The sequence below is a fragment of the Perca fluviatilis genome, chromosome 7, assembly GCF_010015445.1.
Source record: "Perca fluviatilis chromosome 7, GENO_Pfluv_1.0, whole genome shotgun sequence".
Taxonomy (NCBI): domain Eukaryota; kingdom Metazoa; phylum Chordata; class Actinopteri; order Perciformes; family Percidae; genus Perca; species Perca fluviatilis.
Genome location: NC_053118.1, coordinates 14,694,035 through 14,713,996, shown reverse-complemented (window position 1 = coordinate 14,713,996; position 19,962 = coordinate 14,694,035). Strand labels below are relative to the sequence as shown.

At 40.6% G+C, this 19,962-nt stretch overlaps 2 protein-coding genes across 2 annotated transcripts in view; one reads left to right on the top strand and one right to left on the bottom strand.

Annotated features, from left to right (window-relative positions):
- The window catches only part of triob (trio Rho guanine nucleotide exchange factor b), a 118,315-nt gene that overhangs the window by 42,188 nt on the left and 56,165 nt on the right, over positions 1-19,962 (top strand). Inside the window, 11 exon segments of the mRNA XM_039805510.1 lie at positions 391-465; positions 1,763-1,877; positions 3,721-3,913; positions 5,119-5,223; positions 5,421-5,891; positions 6,908-7,030; positions 13,740-13,931; positions 15,559-15,690; positions 17,367-17,597; positions 19,047-19,169; positions 19,514-19,705. Coding sequence (XP_039661444.1) covers positions 391-465; positions 1,763-1,877; positions 3,721-3,913; positions 5,119-5,223; positions 5,421-5,891; positions 6,908-7,030; positions 13,740-13,931; positions 15,559-15,690; positions 17,367-17,597; positions 19,047-19,169; positions 19,514-19,705 — 1,952 coding nt within the window.
- LOC120562066 lies at positions 9,173-10,574 on the bottom strand. The gene is made up of 5 exons (XM_039805511.1): positions 10,227-10,574; positions 10,030-10,110; positions 9,676-9,756; positions 9,437-9,543; positions 9,173-9,306 (listed from the first exon to the last, which is right to left on the bottom strand). Exons 1-5 carry the CDS (start codon positions 10,558-10,560, stop codon positions 9,211-9,213), a joined length of 699 nt encoding a protein of 232 aa, XP_039661445.1. The 5' UTR covers positions 10,561-10,574; the 3' UTR covers positions 9,173-9,210.

Here is a 19,962-nt window from a genome sequence, read left to right as displayed (position 1 = left end):
CAGTTGTCTGACTGATCTGACACACTAAAGAGATAAAAGTCAGTTTGTGTGTGTGTGTGTGTGTGTGTGTATGTGTGTGTGTGTGTGTGTGTTCCCTCATTGGCTGTAGACAATGATATGTTTCAGAGGCTTGATTGAGGTCATCTGGATTAAAACAAACCGTTGACCGGGTCAGTTAAACTAGAAGCATCAACCACTGACCAACTCAGCAGCGCATACTAAATATATCACATGCTGCTGGCCACATTGGTGTATAAAAACAAAACAAAGATTAAGGTTGGTGTAACTGTTGTCACTCTGCTGATCAACTGGCTGTTTCCATTTCTTTGTGCGTTGATTTAGGTTGGGAGCCTCCTCCCTTGCTGATCTCTCTGTTTTTCTGTGTTTCAGGGTTTCATCGCAATGAGGATATGAAGGCCATTGATGTGCTTCCCATCCTCAAGGAGAAGGTTGCCTTTCTCTCAGGTCAGATTATACTATACTCATAAAAACTGCAATTCACTCTTTTTTTTTTTTCAATGAAGAGGAGTCATTGTAGCTATTGTATACCTATATTGCTATAGAGACCTTGCATGGTTGTTGTTATGTTTGCACGCTCATATTTATCAGAAGAGACAAATGCAGGAAGAGAGGTGGAGCTGTCAAGATAATTTAGACAAAAGCGGCGATTTCAGTGTTGACTCCTTTGTTTCAGCAAGAAAAACATCTTCAGTTGTTAATTTACACTAAGTACAGATAGTTCCAAAATCATTCTCTTGGTCAGAATAGGAACAAAACACGCACGCACACACACACACACACACACACACACACACACACACACACACACACACACACACACACACACACACACACACACACACACACACACACACACACACACACACCTTAGTGGCTCTTGTGCTTGAAAGAGTGATAGTTTAAAAATGGGAACACATACTGCATGTCCCCTTAAATGGCACAACACGGCAGCTTGGGTATGAAAATTCTAGCTTCTCTTTATGTGATTTTGACTTGTTAGGCTAATTAAGTGCACCCACTTATTTCTCTGAACTGCTTCTGACTTGGTGTTATCATGGATCATGGTGTTAACCTGACCTTTACCCCATTAGTGTTAACTGCATGGACATTGCCATAATTGTGAGTGAGTTTGAGAGTGTTTTTCTCTGTTCATAATAGTCGGTGTTGCTTGTTACTGCAGCCTGACTGAAAGGCTATTACTAGTCTTGTCATCGTGTGACTAATTTGACCCCTGACTCTTTAATTTGACTCAGTATAGTCATGACTTATTCACAGATGGTACCCATACAAATTAGCCGCTGCCATCTCAAAGAACTACTGCACTCGCTTTACATCTTTTTGGGATGGTGTTCTGAAGTTATGTAGTCGTACGTTAACACAGTAGCATCAGTTAAAGGTAAAATAAAAGTCTTCAAATTTCAGTCTGTTCATTTATTCATCTTAAAATGAGCGTTCAAGGTTTATGTGTTTCCTGATGCTCAAGCCTATCACAGAATTAATGTGTAAAAAGCAGGGCGAAATCCTGGACATGTTGCGAATCCATCACATGAGTACAGTAACAAAGAATTTAACGAACAAAGAATTTTAGCAAATTAAAGAAAAAGCATTATTAGTTACTACTCTTCTCTCACATTCTGCTTGGGTTAGCTCTGCTGTATCCGTGCTCCACTATATGAGCATAGTCTACATGGGAAGTAGCAGTTATTTAATGACTTTTTTGTTGTTTGATTTCTATCCAAAGGGGGCAGAGACAGACGCGGAGGTCCCGTTCTCACCTTTCCAGCACGGAGCAACCATGACAGAATACGATCCGAAGACCTGCGCAGGCTCATTGCCTACCTGGCTACTATTCCCAGGTGGGGAAAATGCATCCACACATACACAGGGTGGTTGGAGGATTCATACTTTTTCAAACTGTGAACATACACACTCATATGCGCTGACTTATAGACCCTAATCGTGATCCTGGGTTGATTTGAAACAGACTCCTCCTCTTGGCATCTTATGCAGTCACACACACACACACACACACACACACACACACACACACACACACACACATAGCTCTTGTTGTGTCAGACTATCCCACCTTGCTTTGATTTAAAATGCTGAAGCATGACATTAGGCTACAAAGAGCTGGGATGGTTTTATTTGTGATTCTCTGAGAAGATTCAAACCCCCTCTCATTTCCTCCTAGCTCTCTATAAAAAGCTATTTCACCTTTTTGTAGGTTAGCACTTGTTCTTTTTTGTAACTCTCCTCTAAGTTAGAGTGGGTCAGGTCTACATGTAATAAGTGCTGCTTTTTTTCTCTTTAAGTCATACAAATATGTTGTCTTTTCTTCCCTGTTTCCCTGTTTGCAGGATACATGTAGCCACAGGATGTCCTTGCAGGGTTGTACTCCATGGTACTCTGTAGTTCTGTGCATGCTGATGTTTAAGTCTAGAAGCACCTTTCCTTCGCATTTAACACTTAGCTCCAGGCTGTTCTGTTTGGAGTCAGTTGTGATGAGCTTGGAGGGAAGCTTGCACTTGGCGCTTTCTAGTGCTTTACAGGTCGAGTGCTTTACTGTAAGTCTTTGTTTGTAGTTTGGAGATTTGTCTCGAGGCAAGAGGTGGTCCAGATCAGTTATTGCAAAAATTGGGTGCAGGTTTCTTCTGGGCTCCTTCACTTTCTGGGATGTGCAAGGCAAAATGAAAAATAGTCATGGTCTGCGTATATTTCAGTCAGCAGTAGTCAGTATGATGCAAATGTTTGTATTATGATAGTTTGCAATTCTTTATCAAAGTCCAGGGACAAACTGTGCTTTTGCCTTCTACTTTTGTGTTACATTAGTTGGTGTTCAGTTTCTATTGCAGACTAAGCTGTATAAAACAGTTTCATGTTACAAATGTATTCCTTATTCTTTCCTCTGTCCCATACTAAGTTTTTAATGTTTTATGAATTTATGTGTCACTGGCTCACAAGGAGGGCAGCTTGATTTCTTTTTCTCCTGTCTAAATATTTCTTCCGTCTTTAACCTTTTTCTGTTACGTTGTCTCTCGCTGTCTCTCTCTTCTCTCTCTCTCTCTCTTCTCTCTCCCTCTCTCTCTCTCTCTCTCTCCCCTCCCTCCTCCACGCTGTTTTTCTCTATCCATTTGGCCGCTGATCTGTTTTCAGAGAGTGAGGTCAGAGTGAGTTAGAGCAGGAGGGCCTGCGTCTGTTTCTGTCTCCTAGCTAGACACATTCAGATTAAAGCCTTTAACACTGAGAAACAACCTTTTATGGACTTATACAGCAGCAGGACTCCTGGTAAGCAGCAGTGGAAATTTCAACACTTGAATGTTTGAACAATTTTTTTCCCTCCCCAGATGCTCTGGAGATTTGCATGAGATCTTTTGACTTTAAATCTTTTGGGCATTTTAGCAGTTACATTTTTTTACAATGAGTCTTTTTTTGTTTTGGCTTTATAGTGTCTTTATTTCTGCTACATGGGCAATGGTGTGACTCAGTAGTTTGACATTGTTTCTTTCAGCTCATTCAGGTTTGCTCAGTCGCAAATCAATCACATCTGATCATTTTGTTGTGACTTGTTTCTACTCTCCCCTAAGCTGTCCTGGCTTCAAGTTAGCATAATAAAATCATTTAGAAACAGTGTTTTTCTCTTGTGCTTTTTATCCCAACATCTGACCTCTTTATTTATGTGTTTTTTTTCTGCAGTGAGGAGGTGGCCAGACATGGCTTCACAGTCATTGTGGACATGCGTGGTTCTAAGTGGGACAGCATCAAGCCTCTGCTGAAGATCCTCCAGGAGTCCTTCCCGTCTTGTATCCACGTCGCCCTCATCATCAAGCCAGACAACTTCTGGCAGAAGCAGAGGACCAACTTCGGCAGCTCCAAGTTTGAATTTGAGGTTGGTGAACTACTTCTAAGACACAAACCTGATTATTTTAACATGTTTTGTTGTTGTGGATGTTGCACCTGAAACCATTAGTATTATAGTCTCTTTTGAGTATACAGGTTCATGATTATTGTTTTCTACAAGAGATGGATGTATTGGTAGTGCTCATTACATCAAAATATTATTATACTGTATATATGATTAAGATTAACAATTTTGTTGTAACTTATTGCTTTTTTCAGTTAGTTAGTTTAGCATAGCCATTGGTCTTAATTTATCAGCTCTAATTGGATTGCTGCTCTGTGACAGTGGCACTGTTCTGTCCCGTGTGGGCATGTGGTGGTGGTATATTTAGTCCTGACCCAGTTACTATGGTAACAGGATATATAGGACATGGCGATGCATTGCATCCCAACAGTAGTTACTTGGGTTTGGACAAGCCAGGTTTTTTTTTTTTTTTATGTCAAACATGTACTGTATTAGAGATGCCACAATGATTGCCAAGAGGTCACCGGTTTGAGTCTCATGGTTTCAGTCTGCAAAGTTCTAGATGGGTGAAGTGATCGAGATCACTCTTCCTTATCAAGTACTGTTGAGCTGCTCGTTATCAAGCAATGTATCATGATGTTTTAATTGCACAGCTCCCTGCTGCCAACGTTTGTAGGTTCACACCTCAAACTAGGTTACTATACGTAAGTGTTCTTGCAATTTAAAAGAATCTAAGAAACCCCCCAGTTGTTATGGCATCTGTACTGGAGAGCACCTATACGGAGTCCAAACCCAAATCTGACCGTTTATTTTGCGTTTTCATTGTTTCCCTTGCTTAAGTGAACCTCAGCAATGTCTGTTTTTATTTCCTTAGAGTTTAAGTCTGTGTATTTTCATCTTATTAACGATAACATGAAACCTACTTAAAATGTCTGGAATGTTTTTTTTGGGGAACCCCACCCATCTAAACAGTAGACGTGTAGAGCCACTGAATTTGCACATTCTTCTCCTAATCTAGGTTTAACAGTAGGAAATATCATGACAAGTTATGATGATGACTGTGATGAGGATTAAATTGTGGTGGTCTTTCTATCTTTGTCTCCCTTTTTTCCTCCCTTTGTCTTGTTCACTTCTTTTCTTTGCCTGCATCCACCCTTCTTCCCTTTCTTCTGTCTCTTTATTGTCACTTTCGACTTCATTTGTCCCACATACGCCCACCCACGCACCAGACGGTGATGGTCTCCTTAGAGGGTTTATCCAAGATTGTGGACCCATCCCAGCTGACAGCTGACTTTGAGGGCAGCTTAGAATACAACCATGACGACTGGATTGAGGTTTGGGAACATTATTTTTTTGTTCTTTTCTTCTGCTCTTTAAAAGTCACACAGAAAGACACCAGCCTTTGATTTAAGGCCTTTTGTGGTTAAGAAAACAGCTCTGCTCCTCTTAGCAGGACTTAATCGCATATCTTATATAATTAACCAATACTTAATTAGTTGAAATGCAGTGGTCCTGTTAACTTTCATTCCAGGTGCGGCTGTCGTTTGAGACCTTTGCCAGCGATGCAGCGCGGGCACTGGCACGCCTTGAGGAGCTCCAGGAAACCTTGTCCCAGCGTGATCTCTCGCGGGACCTGGAGGGGTCTCGGCGGCTCATGGAAGAACATGCAGGGCTGAAGAAAAGGGCCACTAAGGCATCGGTGGAGGAGCTGGATGCGCAGGGACGAAGGCTGCTACAAAGGCTACAGTTACAAACTGCAGGAGGTGGAAGTAGCAGTGAAAGTGGGTACGTTAACCGCAGTGGCGGAGCTACTGGAGATTCCAACGACCATCATCACAGCTTCCATGCACATGCGGACGCACACAACCTAGTTGCCAAAGTGACGGGTTTGTTGGATAAGCTGCATGGGACACGTCAGAATCTGCAGCAGCTGTGGCACATGAGGAAACTGAAGCTGGACCAGTGCTTCCAGTTGCGTCTGTTCGAACAGGACGCAGAGAAGGTCAGAGTATTCTATTCCATTCTATTCTATTCTCCATGCTATTAACATAGTGGTTGGCAACCATTTTAATTGGTTCCTCGCTGTGTCCTTATATCCTTGCCCTTTGGTGCGTTAATGTTGATATGCGCCAATGCGCAGTTTATTTCTTGATACATAAAAATATTTCAGGCCGCACAGGAGCTAATCATGCATGTCAGTCTTAGTCAGTCTCGGGTATTTGAAAACATTACATTAATCCAGACATTTAAGTCCTCAGATCAACTTTCATCTCTTTGGATCCCAGGATAGTGAGGCTGTGAATGTATACAGTATTGCAGATGAGGTGCATTAGTGTACTGAAAGTACTATACTGGCAACTATACTGTTGACAGGAGGTTAATGTACAATATTCTGATAATATAAATTCTTAAGTTTTTGACTACCTGTGGGTTTATCTTAAGACAAGCTTTTTTGGTAATGTAAGATTGGGTTCTGTTATGTTTTTTTGTGCACTCAAGCCATACTTTATATCTTGGTCAAATATTATCTGAGCTGTGCGTTTGTGTGCATGGAAACAGAGAGGAAATGAAAGTGTGTGCCTGTATGTGGTCAGTGTTTCAGAGAGGGTGATGTGTGTCTGGAGCGGGGAAATGTAACTGTGCAGAGCTGGAGGCAAATGCAGAGGCCGGCTATGGAAAGTGTTAGAGCTGTAATTAAACACACCTTTTCCATACACCAAACATGTAGAGAGAGGAACATACTGCAACATAAATGTAGGGTAAAGCGCAGCTGACACTACACACAAACACACAGAGCTTGTTCTTTTGTTCTTTCTTATTACGGAGGAGCTTTAAGATGACTACCTTCTCGAACTCAGTGCAGGGATGAAAGGTTTTGGTCAATTACAAACACCAAACAACAGGCCCTCTCTTATTCTCACTGCTGTTGCTGATTGTAAACACGAGCTGGAAAGACCCTTTTCATTCGTAGTGCATTCTGTTACACTAACGGCATTTTCTCCCCCTCTTTGTGTGTAGATGTTCGACTGGATCATGCACAACAAAGGGCTTTTTCTCACCAGTTACACGGAGATCGGAGGGAACCACCAGCATGCTGTAGAGCTGCAGACCCAGCACAACCACTTTGCTATGAACTGCATGGTAAGACATTGTCTTTGTCTCTGTCGTGCACACACACATGCACAGAAACGCACTGAGACACAGGCGATACAGTCACTAACTATCATCATTACTGTCATTCACAGTAACAAGGCCTCCCACTCCTGTACAACCACCACACACACACACACACACAATCATGCACCTCTTCTTTTGTCCCGAACCATCCTCTTCCTTTGGGCTATGACTCGCCGTAGACTGATACTTTCTGTCCTGCCACTGTCTCCCTCATATTATTCAGCTGTTTTCCACTCCGCCTCAACTCTGCCCCCTCTGTCATGTCTTGTCACAGTGCTGTTCCCATAATTGACCCATATTACCTCCCTGCCCCTCCCATGGCTGTGTGCTGCCCTCTGCTGCTCTGCTCCGCAGCCCTCCCTGCCCTCCCTTACCTTACTGTAGTCTGTGGAGCTCTGCTGCCGACTAATGCGTGCAGCTGACGACATTATACTGTATCGACTCTGCAGTCTTACAGTGCTCTGCGCTGCTAGTTCTTATCAAAACCTGTAACCCCTCATGGTCTTGCTCACTAAAAACATACATCATCAATACCTGATGCTTCCGTTTGTCTTCCGCGTACCAGAAAGCATACACTTCCCTAATTCCTTAGCACAATTCATCAGTGACTGTCACATTGCATCACAATGCTATACAGTATTATCCCTGTCTGGCAGAGCTAACTACTTATTTAAACCAAGCTTGAACTAGTTGGTATCTATCAACGATGTACAGGATGGATTTGTGTCATCAATACACATTACTTTGGGACTGAAAGTGGCTTCAAAACTATCACAACTAAGAACAAAAAGAAACATGTTCAGACCATTACCTCTAATCGCGACAAAAGCAATCGACCGGAAAATGTGTCAAATCACAGATTTTTCACTTTTCCCGTGATACAGTAACTATTGTTGATGTGACATCACATGAGTGTAGCCAAGGGGGATAAGGGCCCATGGCCTAAATCCTCCCACTCACAGTGTAAATGGTGTTAGGAACCATGTGCAACGAGTGGTGTCAACATCAGGTCCCAGAGGCAGCTTCGGTGACCACCCAGAGCCAGTTGTGTCAACACTTAGGTTGAGATGGACAAATAACCCCTGAGACAACAGTAGTAGAAATGACAGATGGTACTGCATTATACAGTCACACATATATTTGCAATACACTAGAAACATACACACATACAGTACACAGGCGGGTACACTCAGAGTGACCACCGCCCTCTCCACTCATTCTTCCACAGGAAGCAGCGTTTCCCCTTCCTGTTGCTGGCTGAATGGAAATACATAGTGTGAGAGTGTGTGTGTGTGTGTGTGTGTGTGTGTGTGTGTGTGTGTGTGTGTGTGTGTGTCCTTTTGTTTCTGTGTGTTCCCAGTAAATGTGAAAATGTATGGAAGACAAAAACAAGATGATACAACACAATTACCTGAACATATGTGTGCCAGTTTCCACTGATGTCTAAACATTGGCATTGCTGGTTTTAAAAGATGTGTTGCTTTTGCAATGTTGTATAGTTTTCGTTGCTTTTAGCATGGAAATTCACATGAGCTTCATCAACTTTAATTTGACGATTAAAACCAAATGCTAGTGGTGACTGTTTGCAATTATGTAAGTGATAATGTGTCATGCACAATACGATAGATGGAGTTATGTTGCTGTTATGCCCCCTATGGGAGGCACTTAACAAATGCAGTTTGGGAATGAAGGAATTTCTCAACCCTATTAACAGTTAAAGATACACCACTGTCATTTTACACTTGGTACATACTTGGTACTTGGTACTTGGAGACATTTTGTGGCGTGACTACTGTGCGAGTGAACCGGTCATATTTTTGGGTGAAGAAAGAAAAGTAGATTTTCTTGGCTTTGCAAAAAAAGGGAAAACATTCTTTTACACAAACAAACAAATGTATTAATGAACTTTTTTTACACAGACCTGTATTTGGATATATAGACAAATTGTTAAAAAGCAGGACTAAACATAAAATATCACACCTGTACAAAAAATAGCACACAATAATCCCAAAACATAATCTAAGAATATATAATGATATGAATAATGAATAATAAACAAATTATTACATGGTTATGGATATATGATATAAACAAGTGGTTGTCCCTTTACATTGTAGATGTCTCATTTCTGCCCCCAGGTAGAGTTACATTTCTGTGCAATTCCATGAGAATGGGATGCTGCAGTTTCCAGCTTCCAAGATCTTGTTACCCAGATGGAACGATCCCTTTTTCATTTGCTGCTGTGAAGGCAAATAAAGTTGTTAATTAAGATTGTGTCAATTTATACCCTCAACTTTTTAATAATGTATGTATATGTGTGCACACATGGACACACATACATACAGACGGATCAGCTAATCTATTCCTCACCTCAAGCACGTCATAATTTAGTATGAACAGGTCATGCCCAGTGACACAATCAAAGTTGCCTGTGCTGGAAACTTGGTATAGTGATCTGGAGAGGTTTGTCCAGTTGTCTGTAAAGATGAACAGTTGATATAAAATGGTATTTATAAAACATTTACTCATTTTTTTGCACACTTTGTTAAAAAGCAATCATTCTGAATTTCTAGCTGTTAACATAAGTCATGTGTTCATTGACCACTCACCTATTCCGTTTTTCAACATAAGGTTTTCCTCATGTAGCATTTTGACCATCTGTTCTATCTGTATCTCACACAAACTGTTAGCTGTTAAAAGAGAATATGTAAATGTTTTGGTCATTTTCAAAGAAGCCCCTTTTGTACAACTAATTCAGGTGCGAGCCCCAGCAGAGTACAACTTAAAACTTTAAAAAACCTCCCTGTTTTCAAATATTACCCTAGGTGGGCTTAATCAGTGCTATATATTCATACAGTGTAAAATGTATGCAGTACACTTTTTTTCATCTTTTTTGTTACTTCTGGGGAAACGTATGCTCCATCTTTAAGGTTACGATTTCATAAAAGGAAGTTTGGACTCACAGTAGAAGATCAGACCAAGCAGCCCTCCCAGTAACAGAATACACAGCAACATCAGACACAGTATAGTACGCCTGAGGAAAACTAATCAGAAGATAATATAATGTTATTGTACTGTAATTTACCAGTATGATATGCTAGTGTTTCTTTTGTCTGCATTTTCTTTATTTATATTATTTGAATTCAAATATGTACCTTACCTAATTGGGGTGTTCCTTGTCCTCTGTTTGCGTCTGTTGAAGGGCGTCGGATAGTGATGTATCTTTCAGGTAGACTGATGGGTGGCTGTGCAGTGGTCGGCTTTTGGTTGTTTTGCGGTGGTCTGTTAGTTAAAACTATCTCTTTTTTCAACCCGTCTTTCTTCTGTCCTCTTGAATCAGGGCCTGATTCAAATCCGCTTGAATCCTTATTTCCTCTTAAATCAAGACTGAGTGTATCTCCGTTTTCATAAGTGTCATCATGTTCCGACCATTTATCAGCATCTATTGTCATGTATTCCTCATCAGCACTGTCTGCTCCTATAGGACCCTCCATTGTTGAATTGCATCTCCGTCTGTCCGTGACTATGTGTGTTATGTTTGCAAATACTGTATATCTGTCCTGATACTAATGAGGGACTTCATTGGAAGTAATGGACAGAACAGTCACCTGCCTAAGGCAGAGGCGCCGCCTCTCACCAACCTGAAATTGTTACATTTTGCATAATGCAACCATTAATAAAATCTTAAAAAGACCAGGGGACAAAATAGAGATGCAGATTCAACTGATGCCGGGTAAATAGAAGGCTTTGTTATGATCTGTAATGACTGAAGTCCCTGGCAGATGTAGCTATAATGACTGATAGCACGGTACACTCTCTGTGTACTATTATGTAAAGCCTACAAATGTGTGCAATACAGGTTATACAACACAAATGATAGTTTTAGCACCATATGTTCAGTACGGAAGAAAAATGGAAAACACTGGAACTTTCCTGAAGGCATGGGGATGATTTGCCTGCAATTTGTATACAGAAGATTGTTGTAGAGATGAGGAATTATTTAGTAGAACTATGTGTTGTCAGATAAGAAGTCTACCTGTGAACAGTGACAAATATTCAAAGCTGTGGTTTACATTGTTGGGATGGCTTGTTGTTGTTAAGCAACAACAACAAGGAGACCATGGCTACAAAAAGGCAGATCTGGCAAAGCATTATGTCAAACTTCCAAATCTAAAGTTTACTTTATGTGGTGCTGACACACAATTGCATCAGTGTTGCAGATAATGTTACAGGTTAGGGTTTTATTCAGATATGTTTTTTTGCTTTCTTTGCATTCCTCAGATGCAGCTTATTAATGAGTAGTGTACTCTGTGAAAAGTCCAACTAGTGTATGTCAGGAGCAGCATGTTTTCTCAACTCTTCCCTAAGTGACACTAATGCATAAGCTGCATTGAGTGAGTTGGTCATAACTTCAGGTAGTAATTGGTTTTTATACTGTTTGGCCTTCAGACATTTTGAAAATGTTTAGGAGGAAAAAGCAGTCTAAAGGGCATCAAACTCAAAACACATAAGACACTTGTTCCATTCATTTCCATACTGAGAGCATTACAGCATTCTGCTAACTCGGTGGTTCCCAAAGTGGGGTCCAAGGACCTCCAGGGGTCCTTGTGGAAGTGCCAAGGGGTCCCCGGCACAAAAATCCTATCTGATGGGGACTCCTGGGACGAAATATTATCAAATGGGGGTCGGTGGTCTAATTTGTGTCAGTTGACATAACATTAAGTCACATATCTAGCAATGGTGAAGTTTATTGAGGGATTTTTAGTATTGTGTATATTGTGGACACTAACAAAGCGCCCTATGATAGTGGACACATTTTTACACCTATAATGTGGAGTGTAGAATTTGGACACTCAGGGCTCAAAGTAAATAGTGCACTAGGTAGCAGAGTGGTCTGGTTACAGCCTGGGTCTCTTTATCGCCCTTTTGCAAGACAGGAGGTATGTTATTTTCTGTTGTTGTGGACATTTGTTCATCTTATTCTGTGATTCATTCACAAAGCCTTATTTGTTGTCCTTCTCCAGATGAATTGATTTCTGGGTCAAAAGTATTTCTCTCCTCTTTCTCTCTTTATGTCTTGTCTTTTCTCCTTTTCTCTCTCACATCAGGTCTGAGTTAGGAATACCTTCTCCCTACCTTTGCCCTCCCCCTCTCCGTCCATCAGTTCGGGATTAAGGGTTTTACCAGCCAGTGTGTTCCAGTAGTCCAGCCTCTGTTATTTAATCTAATTCATAATGATCTACAGATGGCTCAAAGGCCTTTAGGCTTTTTGGTTGTGACTCTGGAACTCTGTTCTCCCTTTCTGCTCCAGTCCCCTCCTCCCCTGTATGTGTATATGTGCTTTTACGTGTTTTCCTTGAGGTCCTTTTGTATCCTTTCCAAAAATCACCATAGTTTCCCGTGGTATAGTACACATAAGATATATAGTAGCTTAGAGATAATTTTCTGATTATATTTAATTTGTGTCTTTGTAAAATGTAAAGTAGGATTACAGTAGTACTACTGTGCACCACTGTTCTTTTGTGTATCATGATTTACCTACTGCTACGTGTTTGAGAAGAGTTGGAATCCCTTGATTTCTCATGTGAAGCCATATTTCAAAGCACACCACTGTCTCTATTATCATTGAGCCAACATCAGACTTAATGTGGTGCTTTTACTGTATGTGTCGCCGTGCCAAGATTTTGCTGGATTTTGTACATTGGAAAATCTCTCTGCTTGGTTTACATGCAAAACTCCTATAAGTAAAAGTAAAGCTATTTAAACCCATTTTAAACCCTAATTTGAGACAAAGACACATCAGAAATCATCCCAAAGCCTTATTTAAACAGAACTAAGCCCCAATCCAGTGCAACTTTTATGAAAACTCTATAATGTGTGTTCTTAGAATCACCCAGCCTCTGTGTGAGGGCTGTAGCTGGTGTTTGCTTCATCTTTCCTCACCGTTGTGATTGAAACAAGCAAACTAAGAGCCATAATAGGCTCCAGGAGCAGTAATTGAATAGAATAATAACAGGCTGTTAACACAGTTGTTAATTAGCGTTTGCTGATCCGTGCCTATCTACACAAGACAGCTTGGAGCCCATATATTAAAAAAGACTGAAAGATATGATGCAAATGGGTTTATTTTCATTATTCACAGGGGGCATGCCTCCCAAGTGAATTACTTTTTAATGTCCACAGGGTGTGTAGATGGGGTAGCTTATGACGATGTATTGCATGTATTGACTTTTTATTTTCTCAACTATAACTTGCTGTGTACGTTAATGTAATTGTGGCTACTATATTTCACAAACACACTTTGATTGCTTTGTAGAAATACAGCCAATGCTGACTGTTTGAAAACATGGTTTCAGCTTCATGCATCATGGCACCCAAAATGAGACCGCAACAATAATTAAACTGGCTGCCTGTTGATTTACCTGGGGGCAGAATGCCCAAATAGTAACATTACACTGAAACACATTGTTTATATGAGTCAGTACTGCCTCAGGTCAGGTATCTTTAGATTTAAACCACTGCACTTTGTTTGTAACAACTTTGTTAGGACACATTAGTATTCACGGATAATTAAACAAATTATATCCAGTTTTTTATTGAAGCAAAACAAATCAATTTTGGTATGGATTTTAATCTATGTCATCTTGCTTCTCTACCTCTGCCTTGAACACAGAATGTGTATGTGAACATCAATCGGATCATGTCGGTAGGAAACCGGCTTCTGGAGTCAGGCCACTATGCCTCCCAGCAGATCCAGCAGATCTCAGGACAGCTGGAGCAGGAGTGGAAGGCCTTCGCTGCAGCGCTGGACGAACGCAGCACCCTGCTGGAGATGTCTGCCAGCTTCCACCAGAAAGCAGACCAGGTACAGACACGCAACGACAATAGACATACAGAAAATCAAGTACAGTTCTGATGATGTCAAACAAATTGTGTGTCTGTGTATTACAATAGATGCGCATTCTTTGTTTAATGATGTGCACAAAACACATCTACATATCCACATATAATCATGCAGCACATGTGCCAACAGTTTGGGCTGAACTAAAAAAAGTTGTTTCTAGTTTATACATGCACAGCACATACTGTCAAATAAGAGGTGGAATTGAGCATAATTAGATCTATTGCAGAATGTTAGAGGCTGATTTGTTCTTGACTTAAAAGTTTAGTATCCACCTTTTGTTAGTTTTATATACTTTTCTTAAATAAAGATAGATTTAAAGAGTAACAGAATAACTTGGCTCCACCACAATTCACAAGCACTATAGTTGTAGTATCTCTAATAGACCCAAAAGACCATTTAAATGATCAATACTGCTTTACGTTGTTTTGCTTACGGTTGCAGTAACAATGCATTAGTTAGTTATTGACACCTTCTATTGTTTGCTGAGGGGCCTCTTTTCTGTAAGTCTTTAATGCTCAAGACTTCCTTGTAAGCTATTGATTTTTTGTTGTCAATGCTAGTGGACAGAGCAGCATTACAACCTATTGTATTTCATGTTATTTTTGAGGCAAAATAGTCTCTGCTGTTGGTTCACATAGTTGCTACAAAGCATATTTCTCATCTGTCAGGCTCCAGAGACTCTTTTCCATTCTTCCCTTCCTAAAACAGAATGATAACCTTTCAATCATTACTATATCAAAGCTTTCTACAGTGCTCTCTGCTCTGCTTTTTTTGTTGAACTTTCCCTCTCTCCTACTTCAATCTCTCTTGTTCTCTATCTTTGTCAGCCTTCCTGTATCCAACCATAACAATTTGGATGCCAAAACCTTTATGTTGAGCTAGTTTGGCTGATAGCCGATAAAGAGCTATCATAATGCAGAGTCATTGTTTTTCTCAGTTTTTATTGGCTTGGGGTGACAGTGTTCAATAGGGAGCAAAACTGTGTCTGAACTCTGCATACATACTAACAGCATTGACTGTGTTAGTAATAACATGTTAGTATGCACATTTTTGAGATGTTAAATATGGCATCAGTTGTCACTATACAATCAAAACTGTTTCATTTTATTCACTATCTTGGTCTTATAGAAACAAATTCAGATGTGTTGTTTTGATAAAGTCATTATAAAGTTGATTTTATAATGTCAACCACTTAGCAAAGTTGCTGTGTTTTTTTTCCAAGGGTTACTGCTGCTTTGATATAAAAGCCCCGTCATGCATACACAATGGATACTGCATTTTACATACCAAATAGCATGCAGAAGTTTGTACTGTAGTGTCTTGTACAATAATAGTTTCTTTAGAGACAGCTAAAGTTTGAGAACAGAGCAAAGCATATACTTCAAATTAAATCTTTTCAAAGACTTAACTGGCCTGTGGTTTGACTGGCTGTCCACATCTCACCTCATTGTGCATTCGGACAGAACCGACTGTTAATAACATGTATATGATATAATGGTTAAGTCTTTATATCATTGTATTTATAGATACATATGTGTATGCATGTCTGTGAAATACAATGTTTGTGTTTTGTGTGTTCTCTCTCCAGTACATGAGTAAAGTGGAGCCATGGTGTAAGGCATGTGGTGAAGGAGAGCTGCCTTCTGAACTCCAGGATCTGGAAGACACAATCCACCATCACCAGGGACTATATGAGCACATCACAACCGCATACTCTGAGGTCAGTACACACATGCACACAAGTGAGTGTGCAAAGAGGGAAAAAAATGTTTTCACATAGATATACATGTATATGACATGGAACAATATATAAAACAGAGGTTATAGTAATTTTTAGTTGTGAAACAAATGAGAAAAGTAGTTCCATAATTAGTACCACCTTATCACATTGATAATTGACCTCAGTTAGGGACTGTTCGTTATTTATTTAAGGGGCCACCGATGGAGTTTTGGGACCTTTTGTCAAAAAAGACTTGACCCTCCCTTCGCCAACGATAAATTTTGTATGACCCTCCAAAATGATCAGGAAAAGAGGCATGACCCTCCCCAACATTTAAAAGACGTAAAGACGTACAGATGCCCATTGTTTGTTTATAGCTATAAGATACATGGCTTAACCTCTTCTTTCTCATCTTATACATCCCACTCCTCTGTTATGGTGTGGTGGCCATTTCAGTAGATTTACTCACTAACGTTGTTGGGGAAACACAATAAGCATGGAAACTAAATGCACACTTCCTGCATTACTGCATTACTTCTAATACTAAGTTACTCCTCTAGTAAACTAGTATTCACATGAAATAAAACAATAAAACATGGAGACCATTCAACAAGCGCACATGGTTAATAATCAATCGCCAATCGCGGCACGGCAGTCTTGGAATGCAATAGACAGACGGTGGCGGAATAATTCAACTAAAATCTAACAGTGAACAATCAGTGTTTGACCTACAGTCTGTTGAGATGCCTCGCCAAACGCAGCGCCATCACACCATAAAACATTAAGACATGTTAAGAAAAAAGATCCGTATTTTGCCGTAATCCAATGACACGAAAAAAAGTAATCCACAGCGATCAGTAGATCCACAAAGAATGTCACAGTGTCCAACAGGTGAATGTGGCCTCGCCACTTCGCTGTTTAAACAAAGTGGAATAAACGTATAAAAGTCCAAATATACACAACACGCGCAATCAAGCTGACAACTAATTTATATACATGGCATTTAGGAAACCTTTATGGCAATGTTGGCATGGCATGATGTCCAGTGCAACAGTAATTTTCGTTTTTGCGTCCTGCTGCTCCCATCGTCAGCCAGGTAATATTTTTTTTACTAAAGCAGTATATGAAATCCAATGTATTACCTACCACCATTTAGTTGTTTTGTGTTATTTTAAATATTTATAAAATTTGTGGTCATGCCAAATGTAATAATTTTTTAAACAATGCAATTACCCGTTTCAGCCACCAGGGGGCAGTGCCCCCCCCCCCCCCCCCCCCCTCCCGCGGCGGCCCCCCCCTCCGAGGGGGGGGGGGGGGGGGGGCCCCCCCGCCTGTGTTTTTTTTTTTTTTCCACAAAAGTTGTGCCCTCCCAGAGTAAAAAATATTGGGCGGCCCTCCCCCCAGCAAAGAATAAAAAGACATGACCCGCCCCTATTTTCCTCCGGTGGTCCATTCCATAAATACCGAACGGTCCCTTAGTGAGGGGAAATAAAAAAAAAAGTTTAGTTATACCAATAGATTTACTTATTTATTTTAGCCTAATCAATGTGTTCTCTCCATTGTACTTTCTGCTCATTGAGGAATTAACCAGCTGAGACTTGAGGCATTTCATTATTCTCAAGTGAGATACTTGAGGATTTTTTGCAATATGTCAAACTTCATGTCACCTTTTACAGGTAAGCCAGGATGGGAAATCTCTTTTAGACAAACTACAGCGACCTTTGACCCCAGGAAGTGCTGATTCATTGATGGCATCAGCTAACTACTCCAAGGCTGTGCATCACGTCCTAGACATCATCCACGAGGTGCTGCATCATCAGAGGCAGCTGGAAAACATCTGGCAACATCGCAAAGTCCGCCTGCACCAAAGGCTACAGCTGTGTGTCTTTCAGCAGGATGTACAGCAAGTAAGAGACACGTACTGACATACAGAGACTACAACGAGACATTCAGCTCTCTGGGCTTCAGCACGTTTTGCTGTGCACACATGGGCAGACATGCACACTCACACATACACAGCAAAGACTAAAGTAGAGACTAGAGAAAGTGCTGTCTCATCTCCTTATTCCTTCAAAAAAAAACCCAAAAACAATACCTATCCTATACACACCTATCCTTCCAAACATTTTTAATAAAATGAATTAACTTATTGAGCGTTTCTCAAGACTTGTCATTGTGGCAGTTTTACTCAATTCATTTGGATGATATTGAATCTGTAAAACCTTAGTGTTTGAGTAAAGCTAATATTGCTGTAATAAGACTTTTTTTACTAGCAACAGTATACAATATACTGTACCAATAGTCAATAAATAAAAATAAGAAACTGTTAATAAGAAACAGAGGCAAATAGAATAGCAACACATAAGTTATGCTTCCCCACTATGTTTTAATGGTTATAAAGATCCAGTAAATGTTTGTTGTTTTGCAAACATTCCATACTGGATAGCAGAGTGTGTGATATTATATATAATATAATCAGCTTCAGCTTCTTCAAAGCCTTTCTTCCACTTTCTCCTGAGTTTTCAGAGTGAGAGTTTCTATCTCTCTGTATGACTGTATGGATGGCAGAGCTCTTAGATCAAAACTACTGAGTTGGTGTGTAGTGTCATTTCTGCGTTCTACCCTTTGGGCATGAACTCTTCTCTGCCTCTCTGCCCCCTCCCCCCTCTGTGTCTTGCTGTACTGTATCTCTGCGCTTCCTTCTTTCCCATCTTATATCCACTCTTTCATCACTCTTTTCTCTTGGTAGTGGTTTCCATGGTGATGCAATTTACTGTCACATAAAGTGTCGAGGGCATTGTGCACATGTTCATATGTGTTTGCCCCATCAAATATTCTCACAGAGACCTTGAAAGCATCATGAAAATCCCTTTTATTGTCACACATAGAAACAGATGAAGTATGACCATCTGTTTAATAGATAATAAGGTAATTATGTACAAAGATTTATAGCTAATCTCATCCACAGTGGATATGTTGACAATTTGCACTGCTCTGGATTTCCTATTAGGCAAAACCTTATTGTCCACACTTGTGCAATTTAAACATGGTAGACTGCAGATGGGGGAAAAAAGTAAAGAAAGGGGGATGAGCAGAGAGCGAGAAAGAGGAGCGAGGGAGAGAGAGATGACATCTACAGACTACTGTAATGCTAATGTGATCTGAATACTGTCATGCCAGTCAATGCTCAAAAATGTATACTGCATTCTCACAGTGTAATGTAGTTGTGCATACAGTATTTAAACTCTGTGTGTGTGTGTGTGTGTGTGTGTGTGTGTGTGTGTGTGTGTGTGTGTGTGTGTGTGTGTGTGTGTGTGTGTGTGTGTGTGTGTGTGTGTGTGTGTGTGTGTTTCAAGGTGCTGGACTGGATAGAAAACCATGGCGAGGCCTTCCTCAGTAAACACACTGGTGTTGGGAAGTCTTTACACAGAGCCAGGGCTCTGCAGAAGAGACACGAAGACTTTGAGGAGGTTGCACAGGTAAGTTCTAGGTCCAAAGTGTTAACGCAAAAGCAAATCTTAATTTTGTGACATACTTTTTCCTCTAGGCAATAAATGTATCTTTTTATGAAAAAAAAACAACATGCATGTCTGAAGGCTGCATATCCATTTTGTAAACTTGACCTCAAATGTTAAAAGTAAAGTAATTTCTTAGAGGACCGACATGCTTAGTAAATTATCTAGATTTGACCTTGCTGTATTGTCCTAGGCCAGTACAAAACTACAAAGATTTAAGCTCTTAGAGACTAAAGAGCAGTTAGCCGTACCAGTCAAGTGTATGTGATACTATACTCTCATAAATATACTTCTTGTTAACGTTTTAGAACACCTACACCAATGCTGACAAATTGCTGGAGGCAGCAGAGCAGCTGGCTCAGACCGGAGAGTGTGACCCAGAGGAAATTTATCAGGCTGCCCACCAGCTAGAAGATCGCATCCAGGACTTTGTACGACGTGTCGAGCAGCGTAAAGTCCTCCTGGACATGTCTGTTGCCTTCCACACACACGTCAAAGAGGTGTGTATCTCCTCCTCTCCTCTCCCCTCCTCTCCTCTCCTCTCCTCTCCTCTCCTCTCCTCTCCTCTCCTCTCCTCTCCTCTCCTCTCCTCTCCTCTTCTCTCTTCACCTTATCTCATCTCAACCCTAAAGAGCCCTATTCCATTGTTTTGCCCGAAGCTAAAGCTTATGCTACTAATACTTTATGGGAACACCGTGAAGGTAGAGGGTTATCCATTTATTGATCACATTCCAGCTTTTCATTATATGTAGGGATG